This window comes from Parasteatoda tepidariorum, chromosome 4, assembly GCF_982258835.1.
Source record: "Parasteatoda tepidariorum strain Cologne lab strain chromosome 4, Ptep-v5.0, whole genome shotgun sequence".
Classification (NCBI taxonomy): domain Eukaryota; kingdom Metazoa; phylum Arthropoda; class Arachnida; order Araneae; family Theridiidae; genus Parasteatoda; species Parasteatoda tepidariorum.
Window position 1 is genome coordinate 109,803,318 of NC_141758.1, and position 26,447 is coordinate 109,829,764.

The following is a 26,447-nucleotide window of genomic DNA, read 5'->3' on the forward strand; positions in this document are numbered from 1 at the left end:
ATTATCAGAAATGTCTATCTTACACTACGGTTATTTGACTTGAATTTTTTTCTCCGTATACTTATTTGTCTTTATTATAAATTAACTTTATATACTTCACACTTATAAACTATCTATATTTTTTACTTATAAAGCAATCATATTTATGCCTGTTTTATAAAGAATAAAAGTTTTACATAAAAGAAAAAAAAATAATAATGAAATAGACATTCAGTATTAACATGAGTATGATCTAAATTAGGTATGCCTGAGAAAAAGTGTACTTGTATACTACGCAAAGTATCTTTATTTTCATCAGATACCATTAAAAAAACGTGTTTTATAACCCCTTAAGCTTTCGTCTCGAAGCATAGTCCATACGATCACATAGAAACGAATATAAATTTCGTTCTTTTTTACAAAACAAAGTTTAGAAAAGGGAGGAAAAAGGATAGAAAGAATACTTTAGCTCATTTTTAAACTCTAAAAAGAAATAAAGTACAAAGCACTTTAGATAAAAAAAAAATTTCATTTTAGTGGTTATTTACTTTACAAATATATATATATATATTTTACTAGTGATATTTCAAATTATTTCTTTAAAATATTTATTATCCTTTTCCAGTAATCTTTTATTTACATAATTTTTTTTATAAACACTTATTTATAACATGCATAATTGTACATTTTTATTAAAATTGTGAATATTACGAGCATTGCATAATTTTTCAGCTTTCTTATTTAAAAATTCTACCATATGATAACAAATAAAAAATCGTGCCATACTCCAAAGTAACATTATTATTAAAAAAAATCTTCATTTCATTTAAAAATTTTAAGATAAATAAACTGATACAAGACTTGGCAAACAGTCCAAAAAAAGTTTTTAAAAAAACTAATGGATTTTATTTAATTAAGCAAAGTATATTTATTTTTGATAAAGAATATTTTTTTATTTACTACATTTTGAAGTATTTATTTTCTGCATGTATGATTTGCTTAAAACCTTTTTATTTATAAAGATTTATTCATAAATACATAATTTCCTGAAATATGCAAAATTATTTATTTAGTAGTAAATGCTTTCGATAAAGACCAATTGCAGCCTTCGACTAACTGTAAAAATGAGCCATTTTGTACCCCCAAACGGGTACAAAGGACACTTAAAAAAGTGACACATTAAAAAAACAAAAACAAAAATGACTCACCAAAGTGTGGAATAAAAGATGCCACATAATCCTCGGGATGAACATCTCTCTGATGCAGATGGCGAAAATAAAATCCTGCCTCTTATAGACCAGTCCAGCAGCGCCCTCTGGGATCATCTCTGACCGCGAATCATCCATGCCTTTCCACTTGTCATCACATCGGAAATGAGTACACAAAAAAGAAGAAAACATTTAAATGGTTTCTTTTGACAAAAAAGAAAAAAAAATACATCATTACAAATTTATTTGAAACAGCATAGCGAATAAAATTTTTACTAACGTAAAATACTGAAAAATGATTAAATAAAATGGAAAATTTTAGAAATTTTAGTTTTCAAGTAAATTCAGAATAAAATATATATATATTTTTATATGTTTTAATTACTTTTTTTTGTATTTATTTATTTAAAATTGTTCCATTTATTTATTTCCATTTGTTTTGTTACGCATTTAATTATTTTTGTCAGATCTAAAATAAAAAAGTGTTTATTAATGTTATGTGTAATATTAATAATGAGGTTGCGGGTTCAAATCCAGCTCATGTCATGGATGTTTCTCTCTATGTGTTTGTTTTCTGCTGTGTGGTGTGTGAATGTGGTTCACCCTATAAACTGGTATTTGTGGCGTGGGTAATGTTTCGTGACTTAGTTTCACAGGTGCCCACTGGGTAACGTTAAATGAGCAACACTTCCGGCATCTTCTGAGGGTAATAACGAAAGTTCGGAACCTACTTTTTAAAAAAAAGAAAGTAAATATTAGTAACGATAAAATAAAATAAAAATTTCAAAAGCTTCGCTTTTAAATTATAAAAAATGTATTTTTTAACAATTTATTTATTTGAAATTAAAGTAATTTTTGTACTTATTAAGAGAAAGCTCAAAACGATAAGGGGTTATCCACAAATTTCATGTCGTACTATTAAACAAGATTTATTAAAAATGAGATCGACTGGAGCTGTGGGGATCTTCCCCCGATAAAAGTAGGTTTTTGTTTGCATGTTTTTCTTTCTCTGTACCCATAGATCAAAGTTTAGTTTCCGGACGATTATTGTAAGGTATTATTATTTGTTATTAAATTTCATCTTAATGATAAAGAATAACATATGTGAAAAACCACTGATCGTTTTGAGTTTTCGTTTAAAAAGTCCAAAAATTACTTAGAAAATTGCTTGAAACTTTTTAAATTATTGAGATATTCAAATCAATTTTTTTATTATTTGTCAGATACGATTCAGAACAAAATGATGAAAACACTTTTTAAAACACTTTCCCCGCATACGCAGTATAAAATAACTTAAATACTCATAAATTGTGCAATTTTTAACGACTTTTTTTAAAACTTTAAATAGACAATTTTGTAATTAATGTTAAATTGCTCCAAAACTTTTGTTCAATTCCATTGAACATGTATAAATTTATAACGAAAAAACGTAATACAAACGAATTATCTTTTTATAAAAATGTTCATATCTTCATAAATATTTACTCTAGTTTTACAAAACTTTATGTACATATTAAAAATAACAACTAAAGTAATCGATACAAGCTACAAACTTATTGGTGGATTTTCTGGCATAGGGTGTTCAAAAATACTTGCTTTCTTTCGTAATTTATTGTAGATTTTCAAACCTCTGAAAGCTTTAAATTTTATTAAATATGAAAATTTCATGAGTATAAAAATCTCATAAGTATGATACTTAAATATCTCTAAAGTTACAAAATAATCCTTTAAGTACAACTCCAATTCAAAATATTAGAATAATGATAAATAAAGCACATAGTGGTTTGAGATATGCATTTATTTTGGTAAAAATGAATACCTGAGAATTTTGAAGTGTGTTATCACATTCTACATGTTTTGTAGATGAACATAACATAAATTAATTATTATGATATTGCAAAAGTTTTTACAATGAATTTTTTGTAAAAATTCAAAAAATTAGAATAATTTTCACAGTGGTTCAAAAAATTAGAATAACATGAACAAAAATAGCATAATTCATTTAAGGGGCCGTTCAAAAAGTACGTACATCCCGAAGGGGGGGGAGGGGATTTGCTATTTTGTACGGTTTTGTACGATGGGGAGGGGGGGAGGTATTATACAAAGTACGTACTTTATAAACTTACACCAAATTTAAATATGACTTTATCCTACACACTCCTTAATTAAATATTTAATTTTATTTAAAACATAATTATTTTAATTTTTATGAAAAAGGGGGGTAGGCTAATAAATTTGTACGTACTCAAGGGGGGGGGGAGTAAGACCTTATGTACGGTAATGTACGAAGGGGGGGAGGGATTTAAAATTTCTCCATTTTTGTGTACGTACTTTTTGAACGGCCCCTAAATGAAATCTGCATGAATAGTTAATACTTAGTGGCATCTCACTTAGCTTTAATAACGTCACGCAAACGATTTTGCATACGATGCACTACTTTTTTGCAGTCATCTTTGCTGATAGTTGCCCAAACGGATTTCACGCTTTCTATGAGTTCATTTTTGTCCTTTGGAGCTAAATCCTGAAGGCGTTTCTTCATTAAACCCCATATATTCTCGATGGGGTTCAAATCGGGTGAATTGGCCGGCCAAGGAAGTAATTTGACTTTATTGTTAGTAAGCCAAGTAGTGGTGGCGTTTGACGTGTGGCAAGATGCAGAGTCTTGTTGGAAGATAAAGTCATCCTCAAATAGATCTTCCGATGACGGAATCATAAAATGTTCAAGTACCTCCTTGTATACTTCAGAATTTACCCTTCCTTTCAAAATGCACAACTTTCCTAAGCCCTCAGCACCCATACACCCCCAAATCATTACAGAAGTACTAAACTTCACTGAGCGTTTCAAGCAATCTGTGGTAAAAGCTTCTTGCTTGCAACGCCAAACACGGACACCCTGATGACCGTGGGAAACGCAAAACATCGATTCATCGCTAAAAAGTACATTATTCCAGTCCTGAATACCCCATTGCAATCTGTCTCTGCACCTGCACTCTGGCCAACACCTCCTAGAATAATGAAGGCCTCAGCACGGATCAAATTAGTAATCCGATGTGACGAAGTTAACTGCGCAGTTGATGAAAAATAAGAAAGATGTCATTACGTTCGGGGTACCAAGCTGCGCAGTGGTTGAAAATACGAAATATGTCATTACGTTTGGACTACTAAAGGATATTTATGGTAACCCGTGCAGAGGCCTACTCTTTTCTAGGAGGTGTTGCTCTGGCTCGTTCTTGCTTGCGTGTAAGTAGCGGCTTTTTCTTGGGCACACGTGATTGAAAATCAAGTTCATGGAGTCGTCGTAGTGCGGTAGATGTTGAGGCATCCACTCCTTGTTCTCTCCACTTTCTACTTATGAATCTCAAGCTCTTGAAGCGATTTTTAGTGACGACACGTTTCAGCATTCTGTCTTGTCTCAGTGTGGTTATTCGTTTACGACCACTATTTGAGCGATTATTTTTAAAACGTTGATTTGTAGAATAATCTTTTAAAATTTTACTTACAGTTCCCTGAGAGCAATTCACTTTTTTGGCAATCATTTGTTGACTAATTCCCTCATTGCGTAGAGTCACAATCGCTGTCTTGGTAGTGTCCGGTATGTCTTTCGTTCGACCCATTTTAACTCCCAACTAACTAAATCTGATTTTCAAACGAGCCTTTATACGCGTACTAGCTCTACAGTGGCGCAACTTATGCAAATTTTATGATTAACGTTGACCAATCACACAATTTTACAGATATTCTAATATTTTGAATCGCCTCTGGAAATATTTTAATATTTTGAAAAATTTCAATATTTTTTTATAAAATCTCTAATACTTCTTTAGGCGCGTGTGAACAATAATATCATACGTCAACTAATTGTGGACGGTTAATAATTTTTCCGTTCGCCACCGTTGTTTATTTTTAAAGATATCACGCATTTTATAAGGTAATACAATGCCTTTTTTGGTTATTCTAATATTTTGAATTGGAGTTGTATTTCTTGAGAAATTTTAAAAAAAATTTCAAAGTTAAGTTACACATAAAAATTAAACGAAAAGGTTAATGTAATAAAAACATTCACTATAAATGTAATAATAAAAATACATGCTGGACCGCTGCAGTCTCCCCCCCCCCTCCCTCACACATCCAGTTGGGATCACCTCAGCAGGGATAAAGTTAGACAAAAGAAAAAAAACTAGTTTTTCCTACGAGCAAAGATAACTTAATATAAAATATTAAATTGTGTATAACGTGTCTAACTGCAGTTCTCGTTTCCCTTTCAAAAAACCAGCGTAATTTTGAAAATTTAAAAATATATCGACAATATACTGCATAAATTTTCAAGCAATTATTTAAATTTTCTGCAATGCGTTGTGATTTTCCGGTGTATATCTTTTTTTTCTAACTGTCTATATTTATTTTTTAAATGTATAAAAATTTATTTTTCAAAATAAGTATTTAAGTATTGCATTATGTAAAGGAAATTTAGACTGAATGTCCTAAAATGTTAAATTAAAATCGCGAATTGCTTTTTTTGTAATTCAATCCATTAAAAAATTTCAATTAAAATGTTAAACTTTCGGATAAGTTCAACTTTTTAAGTTAAAATATGAATGACTGACGGAAACTGCTAATGATATAAATAAAGAATAAAAATATTTTAAAAAATTCGTAAATTTTAAAAATTAATATTTTTTTAAAAATTGGGATCGCCTTTCGGCGATCACAGATTATCCAGTGGCAGAAAGGTTGTTGTCTAATTTTTTTCCCGTCTACGTTCTTTGGCTTTAGAAGCCACATGCTTCCAAAAAAAAAAAAAAAGAAAAAGAAACACTTGCTTCAAAAATTAATGATTGAGCCGTGGTGGCTCAGGGGATAGAGCATTTGCCTCCCAATGAGGTGATGATTCGATTCCCACTGATGGTTGGTGGATACGAGTTCCGGCCCGGCTCGCACCGATCACAGTGCTAACGTAATATATCCCCAGTGGTAGAGATATTATGGGTTTTAGTCCCCTTGTCGTTAGGCAAACCGTGGGAGGTTTTCCTAGTTTCCCTTTCTATTTAACGAAATTACGGGTTAGCTCCATCAAGAAGTCCTCCACTAACGCAAACTCCTCCCAATACTTGATCCAGGAGTTCCCTTGTCTTCTGGATCTTCCTTTGTTATCTTTCACGCCTGAATGATTTTCGCCTTAACCCTCTATATCAACAATTACTGATTGACTGAGTAGCTGTGTTGAATAAATTTGAAGAAATCTAAATGAATCTGTAATATGATCGAAATATGATCGGTGTGCTATGTTTAAAAGATCGTTTAACATCTTGATTTTCAAAGTGTCGTTCATGTCATTTTGTTGGTACGTTTAGTTTCCCCAATATACATAAAATAACCACTGTGACAGATGGGATATTATGCTTGCCTTTCAATGAAGTGATCTAGGTACAAATCAAAGCCATGGCTGATCGATTTGAATTGTGCTCCCAGCTCGAACTGACCACAGTGCTGACGTAAAATATTCTCAGCAGTTGACGTATCAGGGGTTTAAATCCCCTTCCTGCCAAGATTATCTTAGTAGGTTTTCATGTTTTTTCTCTCCATGAAACACAATTGTGAATTGGTTCCAGCAAAAATTTTTCCACGACTGCTAGTTGATCCAAAAGGTTGATTCAGGAGATCTTTTATCTTCTGGGTTGGGCTACGGAGCTATGGGCTATGATTTTGTATATATAATCTTACTTGTATCCCATTCTTTCAGAATTATTTCCCTATTTCGAGCTCTATTATTTGTTTCTAATTATTATTACTTGTTTGCCATTTTCTTCTGCCTCACTGTGTTGCCTTCTTTCACTGTGCGTTTCGACTCAGAATAATGTTTTTCATTGTAAAACCGAAGCTTTAACTTGTCTGTTAATATATACCATTATTTGTTCTTATTTCACATGTTTCAGCTGTATTCATGCATAGTTCAAATCTAGCTGCCTCTTTACTTAGCAACTGTACTCTTGTTCGTTATGACATTTAGAACCTTGAGGATTAATGAATGCATTGTTTTTCTTATCCTGTCTAATTTTTAGTGCCGTCTATTTGAGTAAGAAAAAATAAACTGGGGGTTTAATTAGCTTAAAAATAAGATAGAAATGATTTGCATAAACATGAAAATTAATACCATTTTTCTCAATGAATGGAGTTGGATCACATTCAACTACGGCTTTTGTATTGTAGCTTTGTTTTTAAAGGAAGATCGCCGATAGCAAAAACTGTGCTTGACAGCATAGCCCCCTCCTCACTAGAAAAAAACAACAACAGGGTATACTCGGAGTAGGTTAAGGGGTGGATCACCATTACTCCATCCATTTTCTTGTTTGGAAAATTCTTCTTATTTGGCATTGTCAGGAAAACGCTGTGCGTGATATTGTTGACTATCTTGTAACAATTATAGTTTTGCTTTGAAAACATCTCCAAAGTAATGTATTCTGTGCGAATGCCTGTGACAGCAGTGTGTGAGAGATTTTAATTCTGTATTATCTGAGTTGATATTTTTTTCTCCCTTCCCTTAAAAATAATTATGTTTTGTCTGGATGATTTATTAGTAAATTTTGACTATTACTGGTGGCGGGGACTAGTTGGCATTGTTTTTCAGTTTGCACATTTTTTTATTGTACTTTTACCTATTCTGATTAACTCTGAGACTAGTATAATTCAACTGCTGGCCAATAAATTAATAATGAAAAAAAATTTAATTTAAACTTTACTTTGTAAAATTGCTTTCAAAAAAATTGTCCAAAAATGCCCATTTACCTCGAATGGGAGAATGAACGCAAATTAGTAACCTAGATTGATGCAAGCACAACACACTTGTTAGAAATAAACACTTAAAAATTTAGCAGTTACTTGAAACACTAAACTAGTTAGTCATAATTTTAATCTGAACACTCTAATAGTAATGAAATGATGCAAAATTCTAACAAAAGTTTAAATACTTAGTTATCATCTAAGGGTAAATCGCCATTTAAAATGTACGATCAAGCTTGACCCTATGCCACATACTATGTTTTCTTATTGAGGTAAGCTGGCATTTTAGATTGGGAGTATTATTACTGGTTAATATCCTGTGGCTGCGTCAAACGTTATCTTAATAAGGTACCAAACCACATAACATCCAGAGGGAAGGTTTAATCCTTAGTGGCGACTTGAACCTCATATAACTTTAGATCAAAAGGAAACAGCTTGTCTAAAATGTAAGGGAGGCATTTGCCCACATTCCCATAATTATGCTGTTGGTTATGAAATTATATACCCTTAACCTCCTTGACCCTTGGACACATCTGGCTGTTGCGTGATTGCTTAATTTAATTATCCATTCTACCTACCCACCTGTGAATAATATTATTGGGTCGGTAAGTTCCAATTTTGCGTATTTTATTAACTGTTTGTTGCATAATGTTTCAGATCATTCGAAAGAGACTGATTTGTTTTCGAATTAATTTACGGTAATTTTCAGATCATTAAAATGGAATGGCCAGTTGAGAATTTTCAGCACTTTTCTCTTTGCTTCTAATTAAGGTTCTAAGGCAGCAAAAGCTGCTCGGAACATTTGTGCTGTGTATGAGTAGTGTGAGAAAGGAGTCACTAGTGATTTAAAAATGGTAATTTTTACCTCACAGACACCAGACTTTCTGGCCTTCCAACTGAGTTTAATGAAAAGTGCTTAAACCTAGATTTCCATGAAAACTAGCATCAAATGAAACCGGCAAAAAAAGTATCCACATTAATAAAAATTAAAAAACGGTTAGATGTTAATTACCAACTGAGTATATTTTAGGTAATAAAAAAATTGCTGATTTGAAATGTGGAAACTTTCTCACATTCTTCTTCTATTCAATGATTACAATTAAAGAGTCTGAACAGTTTACTTCTAAAAAAAATTCTTGAAGTATTTGTGTTTTATCTGGCGTTTACAGTCCAGCAGAAATGCATTCTTTAAATCCTAATATGAATTAAACTCACATTTTTTTAAAGAGTTTCAGCGCTACATATTTCTATGTAAAAAATCGCATTTTTTTTGTTAAAAGCTCTGGTCCCTGGGGTATATAGTCATAAGACCTTAATATAAATTGCTAAGATTTTCTGTTGCAGTTTTTTGTAACTTTAATTAAGGAAATCAGAATTTCAATTAAAAAATTAGTACTTTTACAAGGATCTGCGTTTGTAGAATAATCAAAAGCTTTGAAAGCTATGAAATCTTAAGCGCAATGGAAACTATATGCTGTTTTAATAGAATTGTATTTCGAGAATATAAAATAGTTCAGAAAACTTCATTGTTAGTCTACAGACACTTTTGTCAGTAGAAAATTATCTTGATCGAGATTGCTTAACATAATGGAGAATTTATATAGCTAGAATATTACGTTAGTGTAATAATGGAAAATCAAGATTTAATAATGGTTTTGACAAGGTATTTTTCCACCCCTTCAGCATTTGGAAAATTAGAATTTTGAAGAAGCTAAGTGAACCATTTGAACAGTTTATTTCATTCAGTAAATTTTGTTTTATTGAGCCTTGTCTCAAAATTTTAATTATTTTTTAATGTGATTTTGAGAGTTTTAAAAATGCTCTAAAATTTACGAAACTTTATCTGTCTAATTTTTAAATACAAAAACTTTTAAATTTGCTAACCAGGTGCATAAAGAGCTTACAATGAATAAAAAGAATTACATAAAATAACGGAATTTAGTTTGATAACATACTAGTACACAATGAGAAAAATTCTTTAACCGACTGGTGTTCCTTATATATATTTTCAAGCTCTCTAATTACAAGTAAAAATATATTTTGAATTCTTAAAAACAATTCAATAGTTACTAAAAAATCGGCACTTTATACTAAAATATAAAATCTCAATACAAGATTTTATAAATTACCTGTAATATCGGAAAATTAGGATTGATATTTAATAATGGTTTTAAAAAGCTCTCAGCCTCCCGCCTCAGCATTTGGAAAATTCTGAAGCAACTAAGGGAACCATTAGAACAGTTAATTTAATTTTTTTAAAATTTTGTTCTATTGAAACTAGTCACAAAATTTTACTCAAAATTTTTTTGAAGGATTTTGAATTAAATTTTAAGTGACTTTATTAGTCTAATCTTTAAATACAAAAACTTTTTAAATTTGGAAACTAGGTGTAAAAGAGCTTTCAATGAATAAAAAGAATTGCATAAAATAACGGAATTTAGTTTGTTAACCTACTAATACACAATGAGAAAAATTCCTTAACCTTTGACGCAGATGAGCCAGTTCCCCTTTTATCTATTTTTGACACTTTAATTCCAAGTAAAAATATATTTCGGTATATTTAATCATAAAATCAGTCTAATATTTACTAAAAAATCTGTTAAATAATCTGAAATCTGTACTGAAATACATAATCCAAAAAGTAGTTTTAATTTCTTTTATTTATAGTCAAAAATTTAATATTTGATTTTGTTAATTAAGGAAACTACAATGATTAACCACCATTTCTTAAATCTAATTAACCTAAAATAAGTGTAAATTTAGAAATGAGCCGAGTTGGATGAATTACCTTTACAGCAGAAACAAAAAACTGATGCGGCATTCTCTAATAATCATAAATGATCAAAATTTTAACTATAATATTTTCAATTGTTTTGACTTTTATACAATATAATGAAAAAGTACGACATGTTTAATAAAAATTCTGCATCAAAGAATTGAGAACACTTCATTTATCGGAAATGTGTACCCTTAATCAGTAGATTGATTATGAGAATTTATATAACTAGATTATTAAGTTCAGGTAATAATGAAAAATTAAAAATGAGAATTAAGAATGGTTTTGAAAAGGTCTCTTCCCTCAGTATTTAAAAATAAATTCTGAATAAAATAAGTAAACCATTTGAACAGTTTATTTCATTCAGTAAATTTTGTTCTATTCAAACTAGTCACAAAATTTTACTAAAAAGTTTTGAAGTTTTTGATTTTAAAAGTTTTAAAAATATTTAAAAAAAGTTTAAGAAACTTTATTAGTCTAACCTTTAAATACAAAAACTTTTTAAATTTGGTAACAAAGTTCAAAAGAGCTTTCAATGAATAAAAAGAATTCGATAAAATGACGGAATTTAGTTTGTCAAACTACGAATACAAAACGAGAAAAATTCTTTAACCTTTGACGCAGATGGGACACCGGTTTCCCTTTTATATATATTTTTCAAGCTCTCTAATTACAAGTAAAAATATTTTTTGATACTTTTAATTCTAAAGACAGTTTAATACTTATTGAAAAATCTGTTAGATTATCGGTACTTTATACTAGAATACAAAATCCAAATAAGAAATTTTCAGTCATATTTCAAAAATTTTATATTTCATTAATTACATAAATTTCAGTGACGAATAACTGTTTTAGTTCTAATTAACTGCAAATAAAAGAAAATTTGTAAATAATGGAAGTGAGAAGCGGTTCAAAAATTTTACCTTTACAGGAGCAAAAAAATGCTGTAATTCTGTATTTTATAATAAAAAATTAAAATGCTTAATATATTTTCGTTCGTTTTGAACTTACAATACAATTAAAAGGCATGAAATAGATATAACATAACACAATTTTCTGACATTTTTTCCCTGTTGTCAGCGCACTTAATTGACCGCAAAAATCAAGTGGTAGCATCCGCTTTTTCCTCACTCATTTCCATATTGTTATCAGTATTAAAAAATGGTATTGTTTTTCTATAAATATGTCTGTATCCCTAATTTAAAGGTATTTTTCTCTACTGCTATTATTACACTTTTAATTTAAGAGCTTTAAAACTAAGAGAATTGCTTTTTTATTTTATTATAATAGCGTAATTCTGGGCTACATTTTAAAATAAAGCTATTTAAAAAGTTGTCTAATCTTATTAAGCGTTTATTAATTATTTGGTGCAAACATTAATATATTGTTATAAGACTTAATGATCAGCTTCATGCACAATGTGATGCAAGCAAAAATGGTATTTAACATATCTGCCCGATTGTTAAGCGAAAAAATTAAATTACGCTCGTGAACTCAATTTTGTTTGAACAATATAAACGTTATAAAAAAAGATTACTTAGAAAAATTACTTTTGTTCAACTCTAAATCAAAATATTTATAATACCAATAGATAATATTTGGACGTGGGGACGAGGCACAAGCGTAAGCAAACACAATTAGTTTTAGTACATATATGTTAAGTGAATAATTTTAACTAAAGAAAAGCCGTTAACAGCAACGCAATAAACAGCATGACAATAAACAGCAACTATTGCGATGAAATCAGAGGCTTTTGAGCAGTAGTGAACAGGGGGAGGGGGTCAGCCCCTTTTGTTTAATAAAAATTGTGCGTCAAAGAACATAATCTGGGTCTCAATTCTCGAGAGTAATGAAGAAAAACAAGTGTATCAGATAAAAGCACTTATTCTTGTCAGTTAAAAGAATTTTACTGTCGATGTCTACTTGTTTGAATTAGATTTTTCACTAAGAAAAGTTCTTTAAAAAGTGTACATGTTGACAGGCATAAAATGCTTCTAAATATTTGTCTAGTGTCTCAACACAGAACTAAAGTCTGTTCTGATGAAATCTACATTTGCTTTGATAACTATCCGTAAAGTATTTAGAGAAGAGTTCAACTAATATCGTAATATTTCCCTAATGCAAATTTCAAATAAAATCAAGATAAATTTGAATATCATTAATCTGTAAAATAGTAATTTAAAACTGAATAACTTAGTCTGGAATAAAAAGAAATTCTTATGTATAACAAAAGTAAAACTAACCAATTTGTCGATCAAATATTTTTATTAAAGCATTTTATAGTTACAAATAGTTCAAACTGCATCTAGGCATTACATGCGTCTCATATACAAATTAGTTTTGAACAATATCTTCCTTATTTTACATGGAGCTCTAACATTTACAATGGAGTTTTTTTTTTAGAAACATTTCACATTAAACTTGCAACGAAATATTAACATGGATTTCTTAAAGTACTCAATAAGCTATCAAACGGCAAATTTGATATTTAATTACACAATGCGAGAGTCATGAAAATTTATAATCTATTGAAAATTCACCTTGTATAAATATGTATCAGAACAAAAATAATGAACCTGAACGCATTAAAATTTAATTCTCAATTTTGTCACATTAAATAATGTCTAAAAAAACTTTTAAATTTTTTTTTTAAGATTTCATTTTAAAATTGAAAAGTCTCTTGCACCTGAAACTTAATTTCCGAAAAATTACATTTTCAAAATATAACTTAAACTAATTTATATGAAAGGCAGATTTGCACATTGAGTTTCTCTTTAGATTAAAGTTTAGCCTGCAATTTTACATAAGATTGGCATTACCTTTTACTTTCAATTCAAGTTATAAGGCTGTAAAAAATTTAAACTGTTAATTTATAACTTTCAGAAGAGGACAGTTAAAAAAAGTAATTTTTTTAAGAAATTAGGTACATCTTTTTCTAAGAACGGATTTTTTCACCTGCTGGTGTATATTAAAATCCTAAAGATTTACAGCTACTTAGTGTTTTGAGCAAAAAATAGATAATGTTTGATTTTTTAAAACACGATCAGTATAGAGTCTGAAGATACCGGGGAACGCTTTCGTTCGAAAAGTCATTGTTGTATCCTATTTATTCTGTTTAGAGTCAAAGCTGCACGAGTACATATCAAAAAAAGAATAACTAGTTTCAAGTTCTTAAAGAAAGACTGCCGTTAAAGATTTCTACACAGCACAAGGATACTGATCCACTACAGAAGCGCACATGTGTGAATCGAGAAGTTCCGAAACGGCTGGACGAGTGTGAAACATGACGAGAAAGCAGAACGGCCGACTACCACCTCCACGTCATTATCCACACTAGTCTAGAACATTCCGAAGCTTCCGATTCACACTTGCACACTCATGCAGCAGATCGATATCCCCAAATTGTGTAGATCTGCTATATCATCGACTATAAATGCGGTAGTACAGACTGTTTTTCATTCAGCAGTCTTTCAATTGAAGTCTATTAATCTATACGTGCTTTCAGGTTTAAATTTGGTTCTCGACAACTATAAAATGATACAGTTGTAATTTGGATCTCACAATTTACATCATAGACAATTTAACTTAAGCCAGCTCAAAACTGTTAGAGATTCCAAAATTAGTATTATATGTTCCCGATTAGAGTTATCTATAACATTTTACTGAATTTATATTTGCATAGAAGATTTCTCGCCAGTTTTAACAATGATCCGCTTAGGATCGAACTCAAACCAATGAATTTGAAGACTAAAAAAGCATTTCTCGGAATTTGCAAATCAGCTTTTTATATAATACTTTTGCATACAAGTTTTAAATATTCAACAAGCTTATTGTTATCTATGTCATTAATTCTTAAGTATTAAACGCAATCGCAACATACTATGAAAATCGAAAAAAAAAATCAAAATATTACTGTTAGATTTAAAACGGAACACATTAAGATAGTATGTTTTTAACTTTACCTCGTGGATTGTTTCGGCTTCTGTTCAAATAGTAGATTCAATTTTCTATCAGAAATTTTGCCTTCTCTGACCAATAACCTATATTTGTAGCACTTTTACACAGGATCGGTATATTTAAAAGAAATAGTTCAGTTTAAAAATATGCGTTCGAGAACGCTTTAATCACTCATTTGAGTGGAAATCTATACATTTACTTTACGTAGCACCAAAATCAGATTTGAAAATCTTAAATTGGTAACACTTAATTTATACGTTAAGACGTTGAATTATTTTTTTCAAAACACGTAAACTATTACAAATACTAAATACCTGTTTTATTTTATTAGATACATATGCAAGTTAAAAGATTTAAATTTCCTTAAAACATTTTAAAATTGCATTAAATTATATTGAATTTCAATAGGACGATTAAATTTGATTGTAATAAATGCTAAGTTAAAACATTCACAACTCAAATGTTTTTAAATTTTTGATTGTATGATTGTTTTGATTGTATGTATTTTTGTACTATGTAGTATTAAATTCCCATTTCAATTTTGCCATCTAACTTAAATTTAATCTTCGTTTTGAACTAAATTCTATAATTTGATTTAGACCTTGAAGGGCGATTGAATTCATGTACCTATTTTCGAAACTATCAAGTTATTAAAACAATTATTTATCAGATTATGGAATATTCTGTAATGATTAATACGAGAACGAAACTTTTTTAACTGAGCTTTACCATTTATGCTTTGAAAACTAATTTGTCTAGTACCCACTTTTCTAGTTTTAGATTAGCTTTATGTCTAGATAAGGATCCAGTATAGTTAAATAAAGTTCCTCATATTGTAATGCCTAGCAGCTGTCATGCGTTATTCTTTTTAATAGCTATGCAAGTTTCAAAGCTCGCAGTTCAACAACGGTAGCCGAACAGTAAAATCACTAATAGAACCTCAATAGGCAGAGACTTTTATGCTTGATACGCAATATAAGAACAGTTTGTGACAAAATTAACTGTGCAAAAGAGTTAATCCGGGAAAAATTTCAACCCTACGCCTTTTCAACACGTTTTTATGTTTAATGAAAAAATAAGTAAAATTTTAAAAGCTTCCCTTTATATTTTATTGTTCAGGAATCTAGATAAGAAAACACAATTCAGAAATGTACAAAACGGATAATTACAAGACTACGCATTTAAAAAGGTGCATGTACTATGATATAAGATTGTTTCAGGGTATTTATTGTTTATGTTGTTTAATAGAGATCTTCAAAATTAAAGCTAAAAAGTTTAATTTGCTTCGTATTTTATTAATTTTAGATTTTTGGTCTAAGAAATAAGACATCCTGTCTTAGTAAAAATCACTAGTTTTAAAATTTCTTCCAAGTTAAGAATTTGTTTCAGTTTATACAAAGTCAGAAATTAAATTTTTATCTTTTATAGTTATTAAAATAGAAGCATGCTTTTAAAAATTTGTGCGTATCTTTAATGCACCTGTTACAAAATTTTTATTTTATCTAAATTAGAAATTTCAAAATTCGAACAAAGCTGAATTTTAATAAGTATTTCTAAACGTTTTTTCCACGTTATTTTCACTAAACTTGGAAAAATAACTGAAAATGATCGAAACTGCATAACCTTAAAAATTTTTACTATCTCATAATTTATAAAAATTTTATATAATTTTAAAATTTAAATTTTAAGTATACTCTAAATAAAATAGCTTATACCGCGTAGCTATGTCCCATTGTTTAAACTTATTTAGCCGCCGAGTCAATGAATTGATGTTAGCTTATGGTTAAAATATATGTTATAGTTAGTCTGATGTTAGTAGTTAGCTAGAAATAGCATGATGAATAAATGATATGAATGCATAACGAAATTGATTAAACATGAATTGCTTTAAATTTGCTCATCCAGGTATATTTACATTTAAAAAAGGGAAAATTCAAAAATTTTCCAAATTTACTTTTTGAACAGATTCTTTTAAAATATCCTTTTATGACGTGCTATGCCCACAGCCAGTTTCACATAACTAAACGAGCCGAATCATCCGTAATAAATATTATTCAGCGTTGAACATATACTTTTAAGCACTGAATACGTATCAAAACTGCTATAAATATTTAAGAGGGGAGATGAAGCAACTTGAGGCATATTCATTTAAAGATTTTCGTTATGCAAATAGACTCGGCAGAGAAATAAAATTAAAAAACAAGACTAGTTTTGTAGAAGCCCATTTATTAATGTATCAATTATTTTTTATAAGAAATATAATTTTCGTTATCTTAAGAAAAATCAACTAACAATTTGTAATATTTTATTTACCAAACTTCAAACTAATCTATCATTTTCAAAGCATGCGATAATGTGTATAATTAGTACTAACTACAGATAAAAGTTTCTGTTACGCCAAAGCGTGTTAAAAGCTACGAGTTTTATTTTGAGTGACAAAATTAGAACATTTCTTTAGCAAACCTCTACCGCGTTCCGCTGCGCTAACTTAATTACTAGACACTCGATTTTTCCTTAATATTCTTATAATAGTTTCGTTCTCAAACTTTATGCAAAGCACATGAATGCTTTTAAAATTTAGACTAAATACGTAGAATTGTTATTGCGATAGATACTACATAAAGGATCGACAAATTATAAATTTATATTTGTTGAGTGAAACTTACCTTAATACAGTTACGTAAATAAGAATAAGACCTAATGTGTGAAGTGCTAACTATACAACATTGTTTTCCATCAAAGCTAACTAAGATTAGGACAAAAATAAAATTTGAAGTATGCGATGCTATGACGCTACAGCGAGTCTATAGCATGAAGGGTTTTAAATAATTTAAGTGATAGGTACACAAACCGACAGATCCGGAATAGTAAGATGAGATTTCTATTTCGAACAGTACGGGTTGCCTTAAATACGTAAACTAGTATTTAATATGTGCTTTACTGATGAGGAGAGATTAATTCTTATATCTATCAATTTTATACCGTGTGATTTATTAAGGTGACACTAAATTTGCGATATTGTATGTTCTGCTTTTCCGCCATCTAAATAACTCGTTTCCTCAAAGAGTCTTGCAGTTTTAAAACGTTGATTTAATAAATATCGGTTTTTACCTGCACGCTGGAATTTTTTTCTTTAAAGATTAAAGCAAGTTTAAGAAATAGTTTATTTTAATAATAGCTTGCAAATCTGAGATCAGATTTTGATTATTAGATATAAATTCCTCAGATCTGTTTTTACACACAAGTTTTGCTTAAACTACAGATTAAGTGTATTTTAAATGGTAGATTTTGAAATTAACCCACATTTACTTAAACAGATTCTAAAATGTGAAAGTAACCTATGATGTATTTGGGGGAAATACATGGAAGAGGAATATTTAAAAATTTGTAATACCAAAATAAAATTAGATAAAGTTTTATTCATCTAAATATGTTTCGTCTGAGAATCGAACGGAAGTATTAATTTTTAATAATTCTCTGAAGTTAATGATTTGAATTTAAACACTAAAACAATTCTTTTGAATAATACAAATTTTAGATTTTAGTTGGTGTACTGGACAATAGTTTGAAGGGAAAAAAAGCACAAATAAATCGAAATTAGTTATTTTGCGCCAAGGTTTAATTTTTCTCAAATATTATGCACACAGCTGATAGCGAGGAATAGCTAACAATAAGCTTGTATTATAAATGTTAAGACTATTAACAGTACGTATAAATAATACATAGCTGATAGATTAAAAGGTGCAGCAAATTTTTAGAGACTCAGATTTTAAATTTAATTTAAGATATTTATTGGGTAAATACGACTCAAAAAAATTTACGAATAATAATTTTTAGATATGATAAATAGAAAAAGGTATGTTTAGATAAATAAGACTTAAATATTCTTTACGATTAATAAAAATATTTGAAATAAATTTTTAAACGATGTGCATTTAAATTGCATTTATATTATAAATATGTATTGAGATTTAATTAAAAATTTATATAGCTTAATTCTTATGAGAGAAAATAGTTAAATTTCAATAACCAAAATACCGAAAATGGAATTTTCACATTATTTAAGGAGAACATAAAAATAAACCTCGTGTTCTGTTATGTCGATTAGGCAACTGAAGTAGGTCATCTTGGCAGACAAGAGGCCTCATGGTAACTAGGTCAGTGATGGAGATCTTGGCAGACAACAGGCCTCATGGTAACTAGGTCAGTGATGGAGATCTTGGCAGACAACAGGCCTCATGGTAACTAGGTCAGTGATGGAGATCTTGGCAGACAACAGGCCTCATGGTAACTAGGTCAGTGATGGAGATCTTGGCAGACAACAGGCCTCATGGTAACTAGGTCAGTGATGGAGATCTTGGCAGACAACAGGCCTCATGGTAACTAGGTCAGTGATGGAGATCTTGGCAGACAACAGGCCTCATGGTAACTAGGTCAGGGATGGAGATCTTGGCAGACAACAGGCCTCATGGTAACTAGGTCAGGGATGGAGATCTTGGCAGACAACAGGCCTCATGGTAACTAGGTCAGGGATGGAGATCTTGGCAGACAACAGGCCTCATGGTAACTAGGTCAGGGATGGAGATCTTGGCAGACAACAGGCCTCATGGTAACTAGGTCAGTGATGGAGATCTTGGCAGACAACAGGCCTCATGGTAACTAGGTCAGTGATGGAGATCTTGGCAGACAACAGGCCTCATGGTAACTAGGTCAGTGATGGAGATCTTGGCAGACAACAGGCCTCATGGTAACTAGGTCAGTGATGGAGATCTTGGCAGACAACAGGCCTCATGGTAACTAGGTCAGGGATGGAGATCTTGGCAGACAACAGGCCTCATGGTAACTAGGTCAGGGATGGAGATCTTGGCAGACAACAGGCCTCATGGTAACTAGGTCAGGGATGGAGATCTTGGCAGACAACAGGCCTCATGGTAACTAGGTCAGGGATGGAGATCTTGGCAGACAACAGGCCTCATGGTAACTAGGTCAGGGATGGAGATCTTGGCAGACAACAGGCCTCATGGTAACTAGGTCAGGGATGGAGATCTTGGCAGACAACAGGCCTCATGGTAACTAGGTCAGGGATGGAGATCTTGGCAGACAACAGGCCTCATGGTAACTAGGTCAGGGATGGAGATCTTGGCAGACAACAGGCCTCATGGTAACTAGGTCAGGGATGGAGATCTTGGCAGACAACAGGCCTCATGGTAACTAGGTCAGTGATGGAGATCATGGCAGACAACAGGCCTCATGGTAACTAGGTCAGTGATGGAGATCATGGCAGACAACAGGCCTCATGGTAACTAGGTCAGTGATGGAGATCATGGCAGACAACAGGCCTCATGGTAACTAGGTCAGTGATGGAGATCATGGCAGACAACAGGCCTCATGGTAACTAGGTCAGTGATGGAGATCATGGCAGACAACAGGCCTCATGGTAACTAGGTCAGTGATGGAGATCATGGCAGACAACAGGCCTCATGGTAACTAGGTCAGTGATGGAGATCTTGGCAGACAACAGGCCTCATGGTAACTAGGTCAGTGATGGAGATCTTGGCAGATAACAGGCCTCGTGGTAACTAGGTCTCAGTGATGGAGATCATTGAAAACATGGTCTTCAAGGAATCTGACGATGAAGTATTCAATGCAACGCCTAGTGTTAAAAATACAAATTGTCTTTATTCTTATGGTCAAATTAACATAATTTCACTCTAATCAGAGGCAGTGTTTGATATTGAGTAGAGTAAAGTTTTATAAGTATTAGTTATGCAATATCTCAGGTCTTGGCAGACAACAGCCCTTTAAATGCATATCCAGAGTCTGCATTTTACAAAATTCATAAATCTTATAACGGTGATCATATTAATCCAAACATTTAATTCCTGCTTGTAGGACCTCTGAGCTATGTACGTACTTTTCAAAACGCTGGAGTAACGCAGGAGTAATCTATATATCCTAATGCAGACGAAGTTCGAATGAAAACTTAATGGCTTAGTCTAAATTTCAATTACCCAAAACTTTAAGTAACCACGGAATTGAGAGATTTATCTTTAGACCGTGAGGGAACATTAAAATAAGAACTTTCACGAATATCAGACTGTAGAGCTTTATGCCAGATGACTAAATTTATTAGCATCCTGATCAGTTGGAGATTTTATCAGCAGAAGTTCAACATATCCAACCAAGAATTTAAATTAAACGTAAGTTTTAGATATGACGAAAGTTACATAGGACGCAATACTAATGTTACAAAGTTTTGTCCAAACAAGTTCAGTTTTTCAGTGAGACAAAAAACCAATTAAAACCAATTAAAAGCAGTGGTGGGGAAGCCACCACTGATTTTAAAGCTATCGTTCGCTTCCCAATGATGCTACCCAAGCATAGACTGGTACTCTTAATTCTGCTCTTCACTCGCACCGACAACACAGTGCTTACGTAAAATATCCTCTATCGGTTCATGAGTTAGAAGCTCCTTACCATCAGAGATCGTGGAAGGATTTACACAATTTTTAAGGCTAAATTTTTTAAGCAGGGCTTTAAAATTAAATTTAATGTAAAGTTTAAACAAAATATCTGCTCACCTGGAAAGTCATGAGAAATCGTGGAAAGTCATGAATTTCGGTATTGAACAAAATTTGTCACTCACAATTGAACTCTTTCTGTTCTTTTTTTTAAAATTTAAAATCTAATCAAGATGCAGAGTATAACAGTTTTGGTTACACCTATCATTTCAATTAATGTTATTATAATGCTTTTTTAATTTATTGCGGTTTTTGTCTGGGAAAATAGTAACTTTAATAAGTCATGAAAAATAATGAATTTGAAAATCTAAAATGTAGAAGATATCCCGTTTAAAAATGTATAAAATATTTGTCAAATCAAAAGTTTATAGGCAATACTTTTATATTTAAACACACATGTAATTGGTTTGAATGGTAGAGATTTTTATATACTTCCTGTTTGTATTTATTTTTAACATATTGCATTACGATGTTAACCAATTAATACAGGAACGTTGTACAGTACCACTTGATAATTACGATTTTACGTGGAATCTTATAGTGCATCTAATAATATGGCCAAGGACGTACTTTCATTTATCAGTACGGAAAAATTACTATCATTTCTAAAAGTCGGAGATCAAAAATTTGAAGGGTTTTGAAAATCCAATTAATTAACGTTCAAACGAGGTTAATAAGAATCTAAATTTTCGTCAAAATAACCTATTTTTTTCCTAGTCTAATACTTTAAATATTTACTTTTATTTATGGAATAGTTCAATGTGTAAAGTGTTTTATAATTAAATACATTATAAAATGCTAAAATAGAATAGATACATTAACACTAGAATGCCTGAGGAAGTCATTTTGACTGCTTTTTAACTTCAATTAGAAAAACAATAATGTATATGATGACACAATTTCTTAGAATGTTGTGACTTTGTACAACATGTAATTTTTTTTATTGTTAATATTTACTAATAACTCGTTATATAACTGCAAATATATAAAAATATTGAAAAATTTTAAACGAATTTCATTATACATTATTCCTTCACAAGACAGTCATTTTTACTACTTTTGGGAAACATAGGTATTTACTAAGTTTCAAGACTTTCTAGTGTTAAATAAAATTTATTAAACAATTTCTTAATTACATCCAAATAAATCTAAACTTACTTACCCATCTAAATCTGATAATGATAATCAACATTCTTCTGCAAGGAATAGATTTTTAATCTCGAATAATCAACTTCAGGTAGTAGAGTATCAAACATCAATTTTAAGGTAGATTCTTGGATCCTGCATGAAAATAGGAAATGTCATTAAAAATATAAAATTGCTGCAGATATAGTGGCATATTTTTTTATACTTTTGCGGAATATAATTTAAGTTGGCTGATGAACGTTTTATACTTACGACTAATAAATCGGTAATATTAAACCAGGGTGCGTAGCCAAATCTTTCAACAAAAAATAAGCACCTTTCAAGTACTTTTTAAGCACCAAAAATATTTTAAGCACTACATAGATTAACAAAATGCAAAATAATTTTCAAAGACTCTAGCTGATTGTGATAAAATAACTATTTTCTGACAAAGAACTCTTTTCTTGATTATATTAGCCGTTATAAAATCAGATTTTTCGGTTCGATATGAAAAGGGTGGAAAATGAAAACTGAAATTGAGAATATCTTGCAAAATGCAGCAGAGTTGCACATGAGAAGGCAATAATCTCACAGAACCCAGCTCAGTAGACGCACATACGAACTCGCAAGTATTTCAAACATATAAAATGATTGGTGCTTTCATACGCTGTGGACCGACGGTACGCCGAAATGAATAGTGAAGAAGTTGAATAGAACAATGTGAAAAGCATGCTTTTACATAATACGTGGCGAAAATAGACATGGTAACGAAAAAATCTCCTTTTTGAAAAGGGAAAATTAAGCACTTTTTAAAAACACCCAATGAAAAAAGGCTTTTAAATAACGAAAATCGAAAATAAGCACCTTTAAACACTTTTTAAATACGCTACGCACCATGTAGACTAAAGCGACAATACTAGAGTTTCGGTGCTCATGCGGTTGAATTAAAATCTCCAATTGTGAAAGGAATTTGAGATATTAAAGACTTAAAATTTTTGTTCATTTTACAGTTTTGACTCACTTCTTTTCTAGTCTGAATGACATTTCAACTGTTTTCGAATTTTTAAAATCTATGTACTTTAGAATTCATGAAAATTACTCGTTACAGAAAATCACCGAAGAACCAATCCCTGTGGCAAACTTTTTTCAAGCTATCTGCGACAAAACTCTCTAGCACTAATATCTAACTGCAAGATACTTTTAAACATATGTTACTAATTTAAAACAAAAGTGCTTTGTTTACAACATATATATTTTAAATTGAACGTGTAATAATTTTTATTCTGTTATTATGGGTGATATTCTCGCATGTTGTTGGGAGCGCAGAAATTATTTCACTCTTCGCATATTATAAGCAATTATCACAATAAAGATAATTATTAAAACTTGTGAAATCCGTAGTTGTGATAGCCGAAAAAAAAGATAGATAACGAAATCACGTGAATAAGACTCCTCAAATGAGTGTTGAGTTTCGAGATTAGGTAGTAATTAATTATATCGTATAAGAAATATCGGATTTAAAAGCTAGAAAATCAATAGCAATAACAGCTAAAAATTGGATAAATTATCGCCTTAAAAAATAAATGCTCAAATGCGCGATTCCAATGTTTCCTATCGTTTGAAATATATCGGGATATCTAAAATCCGCGTGAAAATAGACATGAATAACTGCCGAAAATAAAATAGAAACATTACTTGGATTTACAATCTGCGTAAATTGAGCGCGTCAAAAAGTGATTTAAATGCACGATTCAAATATTACGTGAAAATTTCTGCAGAAATGAAGAATTTTTTTTTAATTTATCAGAAGAAAAATCTTTCTGCAAGAACTCTAACGTTCTGCGACAATGTCGGCGTGTCGCTGCAATTCTGCCAAGGAGCCCTACACAATTGTAAATTGATGTTCGCAGCTAGTCAAGGTTGACCTACGAAGGAAATTTAAAGTAGGCAGCAAACTTCCAAACCTACTTGTAGGAAGTTATAGTTCATTCCTTTTCATCAGTGTTTCCCAAACTTATGACTTTTGTGTACCCTTTCTAATATTTCGTTACGCTATGTACCACTAATTAAAAAAAGTAATGCATTTCTTACAATAAACAATTGCACAAAAGTTAAAATTCACAACAGGCCGTTTACACCACTAATTTTTAACTGTTAACTCTGCAAGAAATAGCCAAAATAGAAACATTTGTAATTTTAATTTTTCATGGCTAGCTTTATTTTTAAATAAAAGCTTTTGAAATTTCCATTTGTTGCAAGATATTTCGCATAAGAACGCGAACCCCCGCTGAACTGTTCCCTTATATCTGGGGTACGCGTACCACACTTTGGGAAACACTGCTTTACATCTTTTAAAATCAAATAAATTACACATGAAATTAAAATAAGTCAACATTTCATGCAAAATCTTTAGTCCACACAACCAGTAAATTCTATATAACAATTTGTGTTTCATACCAAAATTATTTAACGTATCTAAATAAAATTAGCAAACAATTTACAGATTTTAATACCATAGTAGATTTCTTATCAAAAGACAGAACCTCCCTATAAAGAAATTCTTAATCTGAAAGTTTTGAAACTAAATTTTCGATTAAACGAAATTTTCCATCCTTTAATTTTCAAAGGTTTTGAAGAAAGTTATTACGGTTAAAATTTCCCTGCAAGCCAGTTAGTCACCATTATTCATACCAAGAATTAAGAGCAAAATTTGCACACAAAATAATCACATTTCAAGAGAGAAATTTTTTCACAATAGTTAAGTATTGATTTACTTTAAATTCGAAAAAAATTCATTTGCCTTGATCACACTGGCTGAAGGTTGAAACATTTGCTTAACTACATGCAGACTAATTAACGGCATAACGAAATTTTACTTCCCTGGTCTAAGGAAAAAGCAGAAAAGGAGTGAAAAGATCGCAGATTCATAAATGGTGTTGCAAAACCGAATAAAAATGAATCGGACTTTTAAACCTATAGTTTGTCTACGGTAAGAACTACCCCCTAACGTAAGAGCTAATATAAGTAACTTTCAAAAATTAAATCGTAATTTCATTCATCTCATATTAAAACTTATATCGTTTTATATTTTAGAAGTAGTTTTTTACCTAACCCATTAACCTCGTTACCATAGTCAGTTTTACTCAATGATATAAAAATAATTTTAACAACTAATACTTTCAGCAAGCCAATATCTCATTAAAAAAAAAACTTTTTAAATTTCACTAGAGAGCAAGTTAATTAAAGAAATATATTAATCACGAAAAATTTTAAGTACGTAAATGTAGCGAAGAATAGAAAAAAACTTACTTTAAAGTTCTCGTCAGATGAGACATCGATAAACTACCTTCAAGAATTTCATAGTAGCTGGCGAACATTTATTTTAAGATCTGTAGAATTTCTTTGAGACGAAAAAAAACAAACACCAGACTTTAACTCACGTACTATATCCATCTTGATACGTAAAGCTGGACAAAATACACTATCTACCAACTCATAAAAAAAAAGAAGCAATGACAAAGCAGAGATACGAAGAACTCGTTGGGTACCAGTCTTGCCCCGTATTTTATATCCCTTCATATCGATAACGATTGGCAATTATTGTCTGTCAAAGTTGAGTTGAGTTGATGGTAAAGTGGATCTATGCTATTCGCGTTTTTGGGGCCACCCTGTGCCAAACGTTATCGCCTGCCAAACTTTCTGTAGCGTGGAGGTGGCGGGTTCGAATCCCACCCTACCCTGGATGTATCTTCGTATTGCCCTTACTTGAATTGTACTATCTGTCTTTCTGCTTGATAAAGGTCCCGCAGTGGACTGATCGTTAAGACACGGTTCCCAGTAGAATACCGTAGTCAAGCATCACTGGTTGCGGTTAGTGTGCCGGTGGGTGACCACTTGGATCAGTCTACGAAGAAACTGATTGTGTGCAGCATTGGTCCTCGTTAAATTGTTCTACCGTAAAGTAGACTTCGCGAGCAAGTCGTTGGGCTACCGAATCGGGAGTGCCATCCCCTCTGCAGAAGATCAAAATTGTGATGGTATATCTTCGGATCATCCACAGGGATGTTTCCCAAACTTTCGCCAATAGCCCATTGTGCAGCTCCA

The 26,447-nt window shown here is 31.1% G+C and overlaps 1 protein-coding gene and 1 long non-coding RNA gene across 2 annotated transcripts in view; both read right to left on the bottom strand.

The window, feature by feature from the left end:
* The window catches only part of LOC147812546 (uncharacterized), a 91,594-nt gene extending 86,793 nt beyond the window's left edge, over positions 1-4,801 (bottom strand). Inside the window, 2 exon segments of the mRNA XM_087162347.1 lie at positions 3,578-4,192; positions 4,386-4,801. Of these exon segments, the coding sequence (XP_087018473.1) occupies positions 3,578-4,192; positions 4,386-4,801 (1,031 nt within the window).
* Positions 4,802-12,992: 8,191 nt separating this feature from the next.
* LOC147812548 (uncharacterized) lies at positions 12,993-25,876 on the bottom strand. Its single transcript, XR_015433263.1, has 3 exons — positions 25,653-25,876; positions 22,381-22,499; positions 12,993-20,350 (listed from the first exon to the last, which is right to left on the bottom strand). It is a non-coding gene; the product is annotated as an uncharacterized LOC147812548 (long non-coding RNA).
* Positions 25,877-26,447: the final 571 nt, after the last annotated feature.